Source organism: Hippoglossus hippoglossus, chromosome 10, assembly GCF_009819705.1.
Source record: "Hippoglossus hippoglossus isolate fHipHip1 chromosome 10, fHipHip1.pri, whole genome shotgun sequence".
NCBI classification, from domain to species: Eukaryota; Metazoa; Chordata; class Actinopteri; order Pleuronectiformes; family Pleuronectidae; genus Hippoglossus; species Hippoglossus hippoglossus.
The window spans coordinates 11,395,419-11,414,764 of record NC_047160.1 but is presented as its reverse complement, the minus strand read 5'-3'; the positions used below and the strand labels follow the sequence as shown (position 1 = coordinate 11,414,764).

Genomic DNA, 19,346 nt, shown 5'->3' with positions numbered 1-19,346 from the left:
TATAAGAACAAGGACTATAATGAGCTAAGAAACCTTCAACTCAAGTTTTTCCGTTTTCAAATCAGATTCATTGTCTCATTGTCCTCTGTGTTTGACGTTATCCCTCAGAGGCTGTTTTTCATAGCTCCTTAGAAACTGACAGTTTGGACATATGGCTTATTACCTGACAGTGACTGTTTTCACATCACCGTGTGTCTTAATTTCTGGGATGGGAATGAGGAGAAGCTGTAGAGGAATTTTCAAAGAGAGTGGTGTTGATTGCCCAGAAATCCCAGATTCTGCTGCTCGCAACCAACTAGGACAGCTGGCCTGGGAGCCTGTCGACAAGCCCAGCAGCAGCCTGAATGGCTGTAGGCGCTTGGCACCGCGGCTCTACCTGCTCTTGGCTCCTCTTCTCCAGACTACCCTGCTTGTTTTGGGCACCCTCTCCTCCTCTGTCCCCAGCCTGTCTGTTGCTTTACCTTGACACAATGCGAGATAGCTTCAAGCTTTGTGCTGCTCTTCCCCTGACGTAGCAGCTGCCATGCGCCACTGCGATTTGTTTCATCGCTTTAATACCTGTCACGGATCTTTTTATGCCGTCAGTTGTATATTTGTGTTTTGGATGATTAGAAAATGATGAGTTGTACCAGCAAGGCCATGTTTATCCTCTTGATGAGGTTTTATTCCATCAAAAGGCTTGGCACGGTTGCGTTTTGAAATGTACATTGAAGGAGAAGCCGGATGGTAATAATGGCTGAGATGATAAAATGGGCTGATGTCGCTGTTTAATTACGTGTAAAGACTGGGGTGAGACCATCAAAGACAACCACACTGCTGTCCCTTTATGCACCTCATTTAACAGCGTAACAATGAAAGAATGATAATTGCACAGAGAAATGAGACTGCGGCATTGTTTTCTGTTCCCTTCAAAGAGATTCTACATTACTCCGAGCCTGAGCAGCAAACATCATGCATCTTACTGATCTGCAGGTGTGGTGGAGATGGGAACAACAGCTTGGTTGCAGTCACCAATGCATTTCACTATGTGTGAAAATCAATTTCACGTCTCAGCTATTGCGGCACCGACACTATAGCTCCTGCATGGTCCAACACAATGTTTAATAAGTAGCTTTTTTATGCAGAGCAGACCTGCGTTCAGCCAGGGCTGCATGAAGAGGAGCCAGCGAGGATATTTATTCAAGAAATCCTTGTAGGTCGGCCTGCAATCATATACAGCACAGTGTAGCACAACTCCCCGAGCTCTTGTCATTTTATGTTTCAGTACAGTGCTGAGTGAAGGGGAGGCTCCTATAAAGATTAGAGCCTGTTTGCATAAAAGAGAAAGCTGACAAAAGTGATGACAGACTTGTGTGAGATACGTGTAACCTCTGAGGGAAAGTGCTGTCCTCAGTGGGCCTCGTCGAACTTCAGATGAGCAGCAACAGCAGCTATTGGAGTCCAGCAACAAGCATCAAAGACGAGCAATTGGTATTCAGGGCATGGCGTGTGGCACTTCAATGACAAAGTACACCCACAGAGCTTCAACTTTCATTTCTGCATACTTGAGATACAGGTAGTCCTGGCAAACAGGATATTGGGGGAAAGTGGTGATGTCCACAAACAAAATGGAAGGGAAGTAAGGTTGAAGGAAATGTAGTGGTGGGTGTTTGGAGATGGCATTTAGATATACAAGCAGTGGAGCGTGTGTGCGAGAGGCCATAATGAAAGCAGCCCGAGACGCCGCAGTGAGAATAAACAACAGGCTGCGGTTCGAAGGGCAGTGGGCAGAGGTCTGGAAATGCTGCGTAACTCGGAATCAATACAGATTAAGTGGTTATTTAGAATGGAGAGGGCAATTTCTTTGACTTTGGACTTTAATCACTTGTCCCTTCTCAGACATTTTAATGACACTGTTTATTTCTGGAACAACAAAATCCCCAAACGAGAGATTTACTAAAACACAGACCAAATCCGTTTTGTCCATCTCCCGATACGACGCAGATTTAAATTTTTAATATATACGCATTTCATCTTTAGATTGCTTAGAGACTGCATATATCCCAAAGCTTGTCTGGGAAGAGAGTTAACAGTGGACTGTGGAACAAATTCAGCCATCCAACAAAATACTTAGCCCCCTGACACAGCTAAATGTTTCCTTTAAACATGATATAAAATATTAATTTATTTTAGTGTAGATAGCTACAATATATGAATACAAAACAATCTTAACAGATAAATACAAATAATAATTATATTGTATTATAATATTACCAAAAAGGTGAATTCAAAATCAACTTTGCGAGCATAGCATCATTTCCATTTGCTGTAGCCAGAAGAAAATTAGCTGCTTGTTGGTAAATATTCTAATGGAACATTTTACAGATAAGAGGAGATGTTTCCCTTGGGGGTAGGTGGAGTCTAAAACAGAGCTAAAAGGAAGTGAATATTAGACTTATATTCATCAGACTTTTGAACCTATGGCTGTGTCCTCTCTGCTGCATGTGTGCTTGATAATATGTCCATGTTATGTTTGCAGCTGTCACAGGTTTAAGAATTAAAAACATGAACTCCTGACCCTCGCTATAAGTAAACCTTCATCTGTATCTGTCTGCATGGAGTGCATGTCTATTCTCTATGTGGTGCTGTGCTGATTCGACTTTCAACATTCTCCCTACAAGAATAATGAGCACCCACCACTTTTCCTCTGGCTTTCCCCTAACCTTGTCTTGCTGAAGGCAAGTCCTGTTCTCTTCATACCTCACCTTAGGTCACCAGGCTGGAACAAGAGACCTGAGTTTGTTTTTATGGCTGTTAGAAGACAGCAGGGAACTGCTTCAGACAGATTTGTAGGAGGAACACCTACACAGATGATGTAACTGTGTCACTTTAGTAGGAGGGCTGGCTGAGATCAACTACATGGGTACTTTGTTATGAAAACAGCAACATCATGATTGCTTTAGTGTAATGTGGAGACACTTAGAGGACGAGAGTTACGCAGTTTGCAACATAGACTGGTGTTTCTTTTTACATTATACAGCAGCCATCAAATCCTTGTTAATCGTCTGGAAGGTCATTTCGACCACAGCAGTACGTCCTCACAGGGCCATTATATGGTGTGAGGGAGAGCCACATGTATGGAGCTGTATTTAGGGCAGTATATAATTGCTCAGCAAGTTGTCTTTTCATTGATGATGGACTTTCTACAGTCATTATTCCCTAATTGAATTTTAAATGACCACTGTAGACCGGAACGTGAATGATTCGATTTTAAAGGAGATGAGAGTCGACTTTCAATACATCATGGCATGTTCGTGTGTGTGTGTGTGTGTGTGTGTGTGTGTGTGTGTGTGTGTGTTTTTATACCTCTTTGGGACCTTTTCCAGCATAAACACTGACCTTGTCAGGACCAACCAGCTGTCCTCATGGGGACCAAAGCTCAGTCCTAATGAGGCAAATCTTTTGAGCTTCTTTATTGAGCTTCTGGTTAAGGTTAGAGGTAAGATTGGAATTGTGTTTAGGTTAAGGCTATAATAAGGTATGAATTGGTTATGGATAAAATTAAGGGATAAGGTTTTGGTTACAATGAATGGAAGTCAATGCAAAGTCCTATTAAGGATAGCTGCTCAAAGTGCGTGTGTGTGTGTGTGTGTGTGTGTGTGTGTGTGTATGTATGCACACTTATGGGCCATCACTCGATAATCAAATATTTCTTCCTCTCTCCGTATGAATCTGCTTCAAGCATCTTGCTGGTGACTTTAGTTGCGGCAGATTCGGGCCTATTTAGGTTTTGGTTGCACTTTGTCCCAGCTCTGATATTGATCAATTGACTTCATAAAGCACTGAGGCAGCACACTCAGTCACCAGTAATCAATGCCCAGATCCATTCTTTTCTCTTCATTTGAGGAGGCGTCTGCAGCGTTCCCGCTGCCGAGCTTCAGGCCTTTGGGGGAATCGTCCTCCAAAACGAATGTCCTTTCCACAATGAACACATTGAACAAGATTGTAAACAAAAACATCACATCTATCTCTAATCGTGGCCCCCCCACTCCCAGTCTGCTGTATTTGCATTAGAATAGAACGTCCATCACCCCGGATTCAAGCCTTTTTCATCTGAGCGGGGAACATTCATCATGCAGACCTTTTAATTTGTGTTATGTTGCTGTCACATCTCATCCTCACCCTTGACCTGATGCTCTATGACAGATGCCTACAAACAAATTGTATATGATTACATGCCAGTGAGGCACTTTCGTTGGGTCAAGGTTAATGCTTTTGTTTATTAATAGAAAAGCATAAGAGGATAGATATGCTTTTGCCTGCTCTTATTAAGGAGGCTTTTACCAATTCAGGACTGTGATGAGTCAATTTACTGATAAGTGTGTTTGGATTTCCAAAGAACCAGAGTTCAGTGTGTGCTCAAATATCCTTTATCTTCAAGTTTAAGTAAAGCTTTAATACAGATACTCTTTTCCAGACTTCCTAATTGACTCTATGACCTGTTAACAAGCACAACAACTAACAGTTTTTTTCATTTTCCATCTGATTAATATTTTAGGCGTGTTTAGCTTATAAACTCATAGAATGCAGTGGAAATTGCCCATTACAATTTTCCAGAGGCGGCAGCTGCTCATTGGAAGTTTTTATCCCAAATCCAAAGACATAAAATTAGATGTGATTCTGAAATGATAGAACTAAGCATCTAAAAACGTCTAAGTTGCTGAAAGCAGCTACTTTCAGCCTAAAATACCAGCCTGATTAAAAAGCAGGTCAAATTATAATTTTTTTTGCTTTTTTATTTTGATTTCCAATAGGCTTCTTGTTTTATGCACAAATACATACCAAGCTAATGGTATTATATGATGATGATGATTAATGGCACATTAGACCTGCTTAACAAAATGTAAGCATTGTCATTTTGAGCATTTTAGCATGCAAACAGCTCAAATCATTGCTGTGCAGAGCTGCTAGCGCGACTAAAGTAGGCTCTTAGCCAGTCTTGTTGCTTGATAAATGGCTCAGACAATGATTTGAACATCAAAGCTGAATCAAACAATAATTTTTGTACTACATGACATGTGCTACACATGACATTTAAATAAAACTACAGGGAAGCATCTCGGACAGATGTTGGTCTATCAACAGCTCGTCCATATTCCATTTCCAAACCCTTTGGCTGCAGTCGATCTTTTGATTCAGCCAGTTCTTGAAACCCATCCAACCGCTTCGTCTTTCTCTGGCCTTTATTAAAAGAGAGTGTCATTTTTTTATTTAGGATCCAGTTCTCAGTAGCCACAGTGCCACTCAGGAACTGGCTCATTGCTGTTTGGACCAGGATCTGTTCAAAGTATGAAATGCCTATGCCAAAATAAGTCCAGCGGCATTGAATAATTTAATTGATGCTTATTATAGATAGGGCTCGAGTCCTCCAGAAGTTACAGGCTCGCTAAGCCTGACCCCAGGCACTGGGGAAATGCTCATCGGTGTCACTTTGTGATGGGTTGCCTGTCTGTGAAACCCGCTGTCTTGTACACTTCTATTGCTTCTTCTGCACATCGCCTCTGAGTCACAGTTGAGATTGTACATTAATGGCTGCATTGCTGAATGACTGTAATAGCTTCTAAAGCTAAATTAGGACTATAAACCAAGGCTCTAATTCACTGAGACTGACATTTCATCAAACTGATCCAAACTTCTGCAAGTCTCCATGTAAATGATCATTACCTGCAATTCACAGTCACACAATTTTAATTATTGGAATTTTTCTGCATAATCAAGCCCACAAATGTCAGTATTTCTACTAAAACCCAATTTGCATGACATTACTTGCAGTAGCGGTGATGTGTGATCCTCATTCACACTCAGTGAGTTTGAGCTGCAAGCTGCAACATAGGGCCCTAATATTCAAACAGTACATTTATGCTGATGAAGAAAAATGGATTTTGTAAATTCTTGTACTTCATGATCTTGGGAAAAGTTCGCCTTCTGTATTTTGTGGAAGTATTTAAAGATATCACACCACTGCTTTCCGTGATGTCTATAAATACTTCATGATGCCATTTTTAAAGAAGTGATCATTAAGCACAAAAATCCTGCAAACTCCATTATGACAAATAAAATGCTCATGTTTCTAAACTACTTCTCTTCTCCTGTTCTTCTCCGCACAGCGATCCAAAATAGCAGTGTATGAGAAGATGTGGTCATACATGAAATCCGCTGAACCCTCAGTGTTTGTTAAGACCACGCCCGATGGCGTAGCCCGGGTACGAAAGTCAAAGGGCAAGTTCGCCTTTCTCCTCGAGTCCACCATGAACGAGTACATCGAGCAGCGGAAGCCATGTGACACCATGAAAGTGGGCGGGAACCTCGACTCGAAAGGCTACGGTGTGGCGACCCCCAAAGGCTCAGCATTAAGGTGGGTGGGATAATATAACAATATCATCAATGTTGTTATAGTATTCCACCTACCCTGATGTCCCCCTGTTGTCATTCTCTTCTCTTCCTCTTCTTTTTTTTGTGGACACAGAGGTAACAATAGAATGCCTTTAAAATGCACTTGGATACAGAGGTTATATAATGATGAATAACGTTTTTTCAATGTTTTTATATATGTGATTAAGAGTTATTATTTTTTAGAGCAATCCAATCCAGACGTTAAGGCTAAAGCTAACAGTCACTTCATATTTATGTCTCTCTTACTGTTGCTTTTCTCTCTCCTTCGATCTCTCCTTCTGTCCTGTGTGCTGTCCTACCTGACTGTTGTGTTGTCACTTTTAATTTAACAGTTCAATGGTTTTTCAATTTAGCTTTTAAAAGCTGCGCTGTCACTTGTGACGAATGTTAATTGCATGATGTTTGTTGTTGTTACTTTCTTCTCAATGACAAGTGTCCCCATCCCGCACACTTCAGTTCTAAACTACGTAACCCTTCATGCCACCTTTTCCAAGATTTAACACTGTCTTTACCTTATATGAGCCTCTCTTATCTCTCCATATTCCTGAAATTCTTAAACAATTTGTCCTTTCCCAGACCATTCTGATTTACAGTACTCTGTGCATTAAGCCCCTGCAATGGTAGTCTCTCTACCATTACCTATGATTATTATGCTTCGTACAATTAATACTCTGCATTAGATTTCTCACGGACCTGTGCATTTTCTTACAAGTTATGTTTTATCGTTTCAAGAAATGCTGTTAACCTGGCAGTTTTAAAACTGAATGAGCAAGGCCTCTTGGACAAATTGAAAAACAAATGGTGGTACGACAAGGGAGAGTGCGGCAGCGGGGGAGGTGACTCCAAGGTCAGCCTCGATGTCACCACAATCGGGTACCATAGTGCAGAGTAATCGGCAAGGCTGTTACGACAACCCAACCATAACCGAGCCAACTGTCCATCCCAACCGACCTGCTGCTGCCCAAAGGCAGATTACCAAATTAACTGATCGTCTGACCAGATGGTTTAACAGCTCAGATCGAACTAAGGAGCCCTTGCTTAGCAAACAGGAAATATTATTTGTGGTTATTTAGAATACAATGTTCCTAGACAAATGAATTGCAAATAAGGCCCAATATAGGAGCTTTCTTACCGTTTGACTATTGTAAAGGGAACATGGCTGCCCTACAGTTTGGAAAGGTTGAGCCTTGTTCATCCATCCTTCCACACCTGTAGGGCAGATCACCTCGTCTCAGCTGTTAGGACATTGTCAAGGTAGCTTAGTTACTTTGAGATATTTCTTAGGAAAGTCACACACACAAGTAACGCAAGATAGTTTGCCAAGCAATGTATTGAGAAGGCCGTAACCTCCAGCATTCTGTCACGAAGGTAAAAGTTTGCTAATCCTGTAAGAAAGGGCTTTGCAGTACTTCAGCTGCTTCACATCCGTGACACTGACCCAGAGCCCATGAGCGCTAGAGCCAACATGACAGATTCTCCTCGACTGCAAAAAACCTCCAAATGGCTGCTCAACCGAGGCCGACAGGGAAGCAAGGGGAACAGCGGCGTCTTGAGGGGAATAAGCATTGCAGGCAAACGTGAGAAGTCTAATTAAACAAAAGACTTATAATTCAATTTTATTGGTTTATCTGATACACCACCTGTGGTTTGACTCCGCTCCATGCTGCTCCTACCCCAACCCATTAATAACCTCGCTGTGACCCTTCCAACCATCAGATCTCTCCCTCTTCTTCTGTGGTTAGATTGTGAATGATTTCTCCATTATGGGCACTTAATGTAGCTGAGTGTCAAACCCACACTTACCCATGACATGTTAGTGTAAAAATACATAGGTTATGTGCCATTTAGCACTGGACTATTTTTCGCTAAATTACATATAAGGCTGTGACATTATATTCTTTACAATTCAGGTCAATTGACAATTGACGCAGTCAGCCCACATATCATGATATAGGTCAAATAATTGGCTAAATTACACACAAGCTTCAAGATCCCTTAGACCTAACATTGTATAATTGCACCCTCAGTGTCATTTGTCATGGATTTGTCAGGGCCACAGTGAACGGTTAAGCTGCAGTGACTGTAAAGATAGCGTCACTACAAGAAGCTGCATGAGGCACGGATCAAATAATGTCAAACAAATGCCAGTGGTTCCTATTTTAAAAGGACTATTTAATGTCATCTTTTTTCAATGTTCTCATTGCTAACATTGCTATGTTCTGTAGCGCTCAGGAGGCCTCCCTGTGCTACTGAGAGCATGCTCAGGAGCCTTTTGAAAGTGTCTGTCTCTTGTGCTGTCATCGATCTTTGTCGTGCACAGGTACGTACCGTCCTGTCTCTGTTTCCTGGCTTGTTGTAGCTCTCCAGGACTCAGTGGAAAGGCCTGATTAGGTGGAATAAAGCGGCCTGGAGCGCTTTTGTTCCAAACAGTGCATTGCTTGGCCCCGTCCCGCTCACAGCTCCGTGTTCCAACAGACAACAGGGGATGCACATAGACGAGCACACGGCATCACACACACACACACTCACACACACACAGCTCTCTCATGCCCCCAGGCACAACAGAGTGTAGCCTAGATTGAGTTTCAGACACAGAGCATGTTACAGGGTAATTGCATTGTTAATCAATGTCTCTCTGAGCCAAGACAATGGTCTGGTCTTCACAGTCCGTTTCTCCAGATTGCCTATGAGGGATATACAGTGGTGTAATCTTCTCTCAGTGCATTATGCATTGCATGGATCCCCTTGGGGGACATTGTTTCCAGGGAGGAGTCAGGTCACTCACTTATCGATGCACTATTTTTCTTTGCATTCAATTTTCCTTTCCACTCTTACTGAGATTGACCCGCACAACAAAAGATGATTTATTATGACTACAAAGTGTGATCTTTATCAAGCTTTGCAATTGTTTTCTTTCTGAAGTAATTCTCATTCTGTAGAATATTATGATAATTTATGTTGACATGCTGTATTCGGAGGTCATGATGTAGCTTTTTAAGAAATCAAACGGCAAGAAACAGCTGCGTCAGATGTTAGATTATGCTGCTACAGGCAAATATGAGAGGAATTATTCCACAAATACTTCTGAGCTTAGTCCTGCAGCTCTGTGCAGTTTGCTTGAGAAACACTCATCTGACACTAATCTGGTGTAATTTGGAGATAAAACTTTCTTAGCGATATGTTGGAATAGGACACATAAGAATTGAGTAGTCTTTCACTTTTGGGCATTCATGAAATTGGTTGTAATGTCCCCAAAAAATGTATTGTAGTCTTTGTGGCAACAAAAGTATAAACTAGCGCAGCATTATGCTGATTTAGTGTAGATAGAAAGGCAGTGTCTTTCAGATCTTTTTTTCTGTTTGTTAAGTCAAAGCTCCTGTTGGACTGAATCTGTTAAATGCTGCTCAGAAGGCACCTGTGATCCAGAACCTGTCCCCAAACCAGTGTAACCTGATGCTTTTGGATATTCACAGACCTGCAGATTGTACTTTTCAGTACCTGCTCGTCGCCCCCTGCTAACAGCGTCTGCCGATTACTCAAAGCGATACGAGCAGGCCCTGGCTTTAGACTAGGGGTTATAGAGGTAATAGGTAGAATGCCTGCTCTCTGTGATGTTGACACAGCCAGGGATCCTGCTTTATCGCTTTGTTAAGTATGTAGTAGTTTAAAGTTGAATAACATAAAATAACATAATATAATGTTATTTATGTTATTTCCCACGTGAAGAACTCCTGTAAACCTTGCAGTATTGAAACTCAGTGAACAAGGCATCTTAGACAAGCTGAAAAACAAATGGTGGTACGATAAGGGTGAATGTGGAACCAAGGACTCTGGAAGTAAGGTCAGTCGCTGCAGGTCTTTTGTACTGATTCCAAATTGCATTTTGACGTACTGTTCATATGCAAGACAAAACTTCTATAACATCTATAGAATACATTTTAATTTGCTACACATATTTTTTCTTTTCTTTTTCTTTTAGATTTTCTGCCACCAACTGTAACTCGGTTTATACGTGGCGTTGACACTCGGCACTGCTTCCCCAAATATATTTCTTTTCTTTTTGATGCAATATAAAAATATAGAAGCTCTTTTTTTGTTAAAACTGTAATGATAACGCTCAGGGGGAATTTTCTAAAGTGCCTGGCAGATACACTATTTCAACTGAAATCACAGCAGTTAATAGTTGTTGATAAATGCTATTTTTTGCTCATTTTCACTCTTGACATTCATGATACTCTGACCATTATGCTGCTGTTTCTATTTACCAAACTGTTAATGAAAATTTGATTTATATGTGTTGTTACTAGTTTGCATTGAGATGTGTCTATTAGATTCTTTGGTCTCCTGTGGTGCGACGGGAAAGCGAAGCCTCTCTTTGTGATGAGTTACCCGATTAAACTTCTTTAAAGCGGCGGGAGCTCCATAGGGTGTCCTCCGAATCTTGTGGCTGCTGGGAGTTGCAGTAAGAGGCTCTGTTTGCACATCACAGGAAGTGGAGGAATGTAATAAACCCACTATTTAACCCTCTGAGATACAGTCGAAGCCTCGGATCGCAGGGCAGGGTCGCTAGATAGCTTTATGACACCTCCACGCTCATAGGGTTAAACTGCAAATAGTAAAACTCTAATGAACAAATTTTTAATGAATATGTTTGGTAGGTAAGCAGCAGCAAAATGGTTTGATCTTTAGTATTTTTTTTAACTTCAATGGAGCTATCATTCATCTATTTTGAATTTGACTGTACTGTATGACAATGTTGCCATGAGAGTTATACGTACATGTCTCTAAGATAGGGATTTTCAGAGCTGTCGACCTGTGCGATACTGACCAGCTTCCTAACATGGTCAAGAGCAGAAGCCATTTGACAAAGTAATAGCGCAGGGAAGCGTGAGCTCTACATTCACCAGCAGATAGGCAGAGCATTGAGAGTTGGCTTCTTTCTCCTTAGTGGAGAATGGTTTGACTATGGCAGTCTGAAGTTCCTCGTAACTTTGTGACAACCATAGGAAAATCAGTTCACTCTAAATTATAGCCTTAGCACCTGATTGCATCTTAAATTTGATGTTGCTTGTAGCTGTTAGTAGCCTTTTCATAATCTAGCGTCAGTGAGATAGGGTGTCATGATTCAGCAAGGCAATTTTACTGTTGAAAGTCAAGTCTATGTCAGGCTCAGTGTGAAGGATACAGGCTGCATCTTTGTTCTGCTGCCCTCGCTCCACTGCAAAACTCTGAACTATGTCATTCACTTTCCCCCAGGACAAGACAAGTGCTCTCAGTCTAAGCAATGTGGCTGGTGTCTTCTATATTCTGGTCGGAGGGCTGGGGCTGGCCATGATGGTGGCTCTGATAGAGTTCTGTTATAAATCACGGCAAGAAACCAAACGGCTGAAATTGGCCAAGAATGCCCAGAATTTTAAGCCGGCTCCCCCGACCAACACCCAGAACTTTGCCACATACAGAGAAGGCTACAACGTGTACGGAACCGAGAGCGTTAAGATCTAGAGGTACGCCGCCGCCGCCGCTCCTCACTGTCCAGAGACTTCACCGAGCACATCTGTGTGAGATGAATCATTTAGCTTCACAGTCATATCAGTTAGGCTGAATTATTCATCTGTATGTGTTGCTGCTGCTTGTGAAATTGTTTATGGTTGTCATGTTGAACTCAACAGAACACACGTGTCTCTCAAACACAAGACATGCTATTGCCTGGTAACATATATGGAGAGAGCCTCAGGCTATGTACAGTATATGAGGGCGAGAACACATCATCCTGCACCTCTTGTTTTCTGCAGTGTCAACAAACTGCAGTACACGAACATTTAGTAATGTAAACATTTAGGTGATATGAAATTATGACCTTGTATTAAAGCCACACTATGTAACTTTTACTGAGCAACAGCGCCCTCTGCAGCCACTTGGGGCGATTAATTCTGTTGGGCTCCATGTACGAGTGATAAAGTGGTTTTCAAGTCGAGAAAAAACAAAGACTATCAATCTGCTGACTGGAGCTCTTCCTGCGTAGTCCCACTCTCTGAACTGAAACACAACTGAACCGTGGATATTACCCACGGTCCTTTGCTTCCTTAACCAGAGGAGCTGCTGCAGTGTCAAATACACCAAACTCTGCTAACAATTCTTGATATTTTAAAAGTCTCCTCGCTGAATATCACAGATAAACGCTGTTTTTTAATGACTAAGTTCTTTCAACCGTTCAGCGTTACTCTTGAACTTGCTGGGCCTGATTCTGACAAATGAAGCTGCGACTATCAGTCAGTTACAGATTTCTCACAGGAGATTATACCCAATCACCAAAGTTACATAGAGCAAGAACAGACGTTCAGGATGAGGAGTGGGAATTAGAGTGAGTGTAACAGAATTCAGTGACACACACACACAGCATTAAAAAAAAATTACTTTTAAAGCTTCACTCCCTTTAGATGGGGCACTTGGGGACAGTGTAACAAGACAAACGATACAGAAAGTTTAAAGTAGTTCCACTGAAAAATATTTACCACTTAAAACCACTTCAGCTCAGGGGAAAATTCAAAACATAGCTACAAACTGCAATTTTGAAACAAGTATATACCCTGACAAGAACATGATTAAATAAACTGGTAGTCTTGTGTTTGATTGGATTGATTGTGTGTGTGTGTGTGTGCGTGTGCTGTTTCCTCTTGTTAAACACGAAGTGTGACATCTGTTTAGAGAAAGTGCAGCTGTACAACATAGCAACAGAGATTAAAGGCCCTGAAAACATATTTTCTGCATCAACGTCGGACACACTGATGAAGTTTGTATTATTTACTGTACAAGAGTGACTTATGTATTATTGTTTTTGTCTGCGCTCTTCTCACTGTATTGAAGTGGGCATGGCTCAGTTGGAAAAAACGTCATGTCACATACATCAAATAGAGATGTGGCCGCGGCTGAGTTTCAGGCCGAGAGCGTGCAAAAGATAACATCGTGATTCGTTGTACAGACGGTTGTTACAAATTTCTGTTTCCACTGACAGTAACCTGAGCAAGTTGTTAGGTTTGGTGCTTCAATTAAGTAGATTTATCACGGACACTTAACCAAATAGTTTTGAACCTAATCAAAGAGCAAGTGAAAAGTTTTTAAATTCACTAGATCTCCATTTTTATTTGGATCTGCACCACATTTTTATCTGAAATATTAACAAAAATGTCAAAGAAAGTGGAAAAAGAATCCTGCATCCACCACCTGATCTGCACCAACCGTCATGGGTTCTCTACTGACCCACACCACATTAGTTTCACAGTGACAAAATTATATTATACTAAAGGCAAAACCTTAAATACAAATTATAACAATAACCGAGAACCATTAGTGCACCAATAAACAAGCTCGTCAAAACTGTAGTCAAAGCCCTAATGACGTAGATTAGCTTCGGTTTTTGATTGTTAAATTCTTAATAAATTATAACTAAGGATGTTTTTCTTTAAATTAATTTTGATTGTTGTTGATTTAATCAACAATATGTAATTTTAATCAGAGGAAGTCAAGATTTGAAACCATGTTTTCAGGGGCTTTAAAAAGAAAATTGAAGAAAAACATCCAGCTCCACAACCACATATTTTCCCCTGACATGAGTCACACAGTGTGAAGATGTGAGTCTTTCCCTGACAATCCCACAAACCTCATCTCTCCCCATGTTTGCTTCTGTTCTATTTGTCGACAACAGGTTTAGGAAACATTTGCATTGTCCCACACAACTGTGACTGAACACCTACAGTAACTAAGAACTGGATCGCGGAGGGGTTTTGAGCTCCCAACCAAATCCTCCTGCGCATACAACGGCACGATAATCTGCAATGACGACACGACTGGACTGGTCACGTGAAGAGCCGATGCGGTTCCCCTCCTCTCTGTGCCTTATGGAACTCCGAGTCCAATCAATGCAACTCATTCACGATGATATTGCTTTTTTGCTTGAAACTCATACAAAACAAGAAGAATGGTGATGAAAAAATAAAGACTATATATATATATATATATCTCTATATATATATATATTCACAATACATTTGACATTTTAAAGTGAATGAGAGAACTAAAGCCATCATTTGCAACCCTAAGCACATTTCGAAGTGCCAGACAGACGACAAATCTTATACGACAAGTGTCTAATTGGTTTCTTGTAGTCAATATGATCAGATTACTCCTCATTGTTCTGCCGCCAGATTTTCACTGGTCATATGTGTTCCGATAAGTTTCTGAGATCTACTCAGTGCACTGTAAGCCACTGGTTACCAGACAATAGCTTTTATACTGCTGTATTAGTCACTGACGACGACATCGTACCTGTGTTTAAAATGACAGATTGATCCTTATTGGAGTGAAAATGCCATTCAGCCCAAAACAACGATGAGTGGGGGGGGGTTTTGTACTCTAAACTCTGGTGCTGCTGCCACTGTCTTCTGAACGTTTTGACGGGACTCAGGAAGATGAGAAGATGATCTGGTTCGGCTCTGATGCACTACAGAACCAGGTCATGATTCACACTTCCAATACTGCCAAGAGTGTGTTTTGTATGACAAGAAAAAGTGTACAAAGAAAAGTATTCATGCTTGGTTATAGAGAAAAAAAATACTAATAATTAGTTTAATCCACAGTTTGTAAAATATCAGCGGAGCACTGACTCACCTAGGGTTTGCTGCTCGGAACAGTCTTTCCCTGAAGTCATTCAAAGTCTTCTGTACATGAAAGTAAAACCAAACAATAAGGGTAATTCAACTGTAGATTCAACTGCAATCCAATGAAAGGATAACAGTAATGGCTTTTAAACTGTAGTATTTTTGGATTACCTTACCGTCTTTTCTTTTACAATCGCACATTTTAACGATAAGCTGTGGTTTTGCTTTTAAATTTGATTTCCTTTCATGAGCATTACAAGTGTTTGGTGACTTCACTTAGTAAAATGAAAAATATATGAATCCAAGGGAAAATAGATTTATACAAGGTTGTACCAGGGAAAGTCCTGAAGCTTAGCACATTTCCCTATTGCTGTAATAATTTCATCTCTCTCAAAAAGACTGTGATTCCATGAGGTTTAGGAAGTTACTTATGTAATCAACCTGAAACTATGGGCAGATAGTTTTATACAAAAAGAAGAAAAAGACATGAGAAGAAAAAAATAAAAATAAGTTTAAAAATGTGTACATTTAGATAAATGAGAATTATTTATATTACATGATGAAAGATTGTTTTTTTGTTGTTTTTTTTGTTTTCTAAGAAATTGCATGTGAAATCAGTGATGCTTGACGAGCTCTGCTACTCACCAACTGACCTTAGGTTGACGTTGGAAAATCCAGCCCTGGTTTTTCTTTTGTAAATGAGTTTCACCCTCTTCTTTATTTAATTGCTTTCTTTTCCGTACACCTCACCTTCTGCAAAAATAAAAGACGCCAGGCATAGTAGTGGGTACAAAGAGTAAGAGATGCATGCATAATTTGCTGAACCTCATTAGTGAGGCGCTGTACAGACAATTTTAATACATTTTGTAAATAAAATGTACAGAAAGGGTCAGTGTGTCTGTGTTTTTGTCATTTCACCCTTTGCCTATGCGTGTGGTTTTTTGTACGGCCTGCGGGGATTACAGGAGCACTTCAGGTTAAACACACTTATTACTTTTTAACTCCGGCATGGTGCTGATGGAGGATCAGTAGCCGCCCCCTGCAGACAAACACACAAACGGAGGAGAATTCCCTGTAATGGTGTGATATTGAACCGTTTGTCATTGGACGTATATGTGCATGTTTTGGATCAATATGATGCACCATCTGCTGCACTCTGGCGCGCCTGCTGTGCAGCCACTGATTGAAGGCTCCATTGACAGCTTCATCTGGCATGTGATCTTTCTCCCACTCTCTCTTTATAAGATGCTTTGTGACATAATCAATAATATATTATTATACCCACCCAACTGCTTACAAAGCAAACTGCAACACGGATGCTGCACTTGCTTGTACTGTCTAGCTAGGCCTATCTTTTTTATATTAGTAAAAATATAGCTGAAAATTGTATTTCATGTATCATAAGTAAACACAGCGGACGGGCAGTGAATCATGTAAAACCCCTGCTCATTCCCACAGTGTAAATTCTCACATATAGAGTAAATCAGCACAATGCTCAATAGATTGCCCAGACAATATGTCATTTAACTGGTGTCGGGGTCTGCATTGTGTGGTAAAAATGAATTCCTCCTCCCAGATATCCAGCCTGCCACAGCTCAAATAACGAATCCAACAAACATGGCAAAGGACCAGTGTGTGTTTGTGTGGGGTTTTTTTTCTTTCATTTTTGGATGCAGACACTATGATTCAGGATTTATTTACTGCACCAGTCCTGTGGAACAGACTGTCTGTATGAAATGCTACTGTACGTTCCAAACAACCCATTTCTGACAAAGCATGAAAGGATATTGCTTTTTTTTGTTCTTCCTTTGCTCCGCTGCCTCTCCTTTGGTGCCTTTTTTTTCTTTGTTACGCCTGGACTGCTTTCAAACGGGAACAAGACATCGTGGGGGAGTTTGTACGCAGGGAAGCACTGCAGCACATGATGTTCATGAGACAATAGTCTGGAATTAGTTTACTCACCTATTAAACAGGGCGACCTGGTAGCAGTGTTTGTCCTGCAAGAGTAGAAACACAAAAACAAGAGGCAACAAGCAATTGGGATGAGGCCATTTCATTCAGAGAGCCACACGGGGAACGGATCTGTCGAATCACAGGAGCAGGAGAGCACACTTCCTTGCAACAGAGGACGACTAATCATCCCCACTTTGTCCTCGCACACTTCTTGCATGTTGAATCGAGTGACCACAGGCTTCTGGTGCTGGCTGCCTCTTTGGGCCTGTGGCTGTGAAAGTCAATCAGATCTAACATGAGCTCTGTAACTAAGGCGAACAAGGTTATATGTGTGTCAGTGTGTGGGAGAGACAGAAGACGAGAATGTGTGTGTGTGTGGGAGAGAAAGAAAACTCAAAAGGCTGAAGAGGACATGTCATGGGGAGGGTACTTTGATTACCGCCACAGAAAAGAAAGGGAAAAAGAACTTTCTGGTTCACTAGCTCCCTCACTTTGCAGCGTGCTGCAGTCTTTCACCCTGTGTCTCTCTCTGAGGACACGATGAATAAATCACATTCCAACTCAGTTGTTCCATTTCCCTCTTTTCTCCACTTAAGCTCTTCAGCTATCTTAAGTGCGCCTGCACTTGACTTTCACATTCAGCTGACATCGATCAGCCTTCCACATGTTTAAAAACATATACCATATTATTTAAAAGAAGAGTGTTCAAAGGCTTTATTATGAATAAAGCATTTTTATAGACAAGACGTTTGACAGTGAGCAGTTGTCAATATTTCTGTTTGGCTTTCTTCCATCGTCTTTCTTTTAGAACAAGTCCAAGTTTGTTTAGCTGTTGATTGGGTTCTTTGAAGCACATTTTAATGACTGTGAAGGCGTAGATAAATTACACATGGAGTTCATATGTGAAGCCTTCAGCATTCATCTGGTAAAAAAACTAAACAGAAACATCATTTGCAGACTCCACTGAATAAGAGGTCATGATTTACACGGTTCATCATAATAACAGTTAAATATGAGATTTACGTTTGCCATGTTTCGTCTCCCATGTATGCTAATCCTCACTCCTGCAGATGGTGAGTTATGCAGGTGTGTGACTCACAGAAACCACGCAGATGGCGAGAGGAGATCCTGTTACGCTTTGACTAAACGTGAACGGGCACGACTCACGACTTTGAGCAGTCACTGGCGATAGATGTGCCAGCTCCAGCATCTGCAGAGACAGCTGCCCTCGTGGGAGCTGTGTGCTCTCCCAGAGCTAATAGGGAATGAATGCTGTGATATACAAAACACACAGTCAAAGGCAGTTCCAACAGCGAGACAACCTCAAAGAGAGAGGGGTCAGGTGAGAAGGCAGGCCGCGCAAATAACAGCTCAGAACGTTCGACAAATCCTGCCCTCTGCTGCAACATGCTCAGGGCTGGATCAAACATTAAGATGGTAAACACCTTTGTACTTTATGTGTTGGCTCCAACCAAGAGCTTTTTCACACCTGTCTCTTTGGTGGTTTTCAGCTGAGGGCGTTTTCACATCTGAAAGTCCGAACCAAGGTTCATGTCTTTGTTATATCGTTTACGTTTGATCTGGTTAGTTTTGCTTTTCCAGAGTCCTGTCGTCATCACCTACCTGGGCTCCGTCTACCTATACTCAACATTGATTGGTTTGTAGACAGGCGTACGTCTGACTTTGACGTATTGTCAATTTGGCTATTACCTTTTTGGAATTAAAGTTGTCCTGCCATTTAAATGGGGAAAATGTATGAACTGGTTAATTTTGTTAATTTCGTTGCCAAGAAGAAATAGAAGTGGAACCAGCTCACAGGATTGCTTGTGGTCTTCGCCTCCGACAAGGACATTCATTTGGTGCATGTCGAGTACTGTGGCTGATGTTGGTGATGCTGGTAGTGATTCCACAATGATATTACAGTGGCAACTAAATTGATGAAATGAACTGGTTCTTTCATTTTCTCCATTCAAATGGAGAGACTACTACATGCCATATTTACAGACACATGCCTGTAGATGCAGCCCACGCAGGTGATGATGACAGAACATACGTTTGTCATGCAAAAGTCTTTAGTCCACTCCCTGAATTACAATGTGACAGCAAAACTAACTGGATCAAATGTATCCAATGTAACAAAGACAGGAACCTTGAATCCGACTTTCTGAAAACGCCCTAAAACTGAGGTATACCAGATGAGCTTCTGCATGACCTCTGCCTATGTGAGAAAATAAGAAGCCATGTCACAAAGCCTGCACGAAGTCACTCCAGTGATTTGAAGAAAAAGTTCACTCCCAGACTTTTGTC

At 41.2% G+C, this 19,346-nt stretch overlaps 1 protein-coding gene across 7 annotated transcripts in view; it reads left to right on the top strand.

The window, feature by feature from the left end:
- gria3b (glutamate receptor, ionotropic, AMPA 3b) overlaps positions 1 to 15,975 on the top strand; it is an 85,213-nt gene extending 69,238 nt beyond the window's left edge. Inside the window, exons 13-16 of one of the 7 annotated variants that reach the window (XR_004615147.1) lie at positions 6,147 to 6,394; positions 7,165 to 7,279; positions 10,159 to 10,273; positions 11,689 to 11,825. Coding sequence is in view for 5 of the 7 variants with exons in the window: in XM_034597641.1 (XP_034453532.1) it covers positions 6,147 to 6,394; positions 10,159 to 10,273; positions 11,689 to 11,934 (609 nt within the window). In the remaining 2 variants the exon portion in view is untranslated. Of the gene's footprint in view, positions 1 to 6,146; positions 6,395 to 6,764; positions 7,373 to 10,158; positions 11,937 to 14,134 lie in introns of those variants that run through there. The other 6 variants (XM_034597641.1, XM_034597640.1, XR_004615148.1 and 3 more) reach the window with 6 other exon arrangements.
- The last annotated feature ends 3,371 nt before the right edge of the window (positions 15,976 to 19,346 follow it).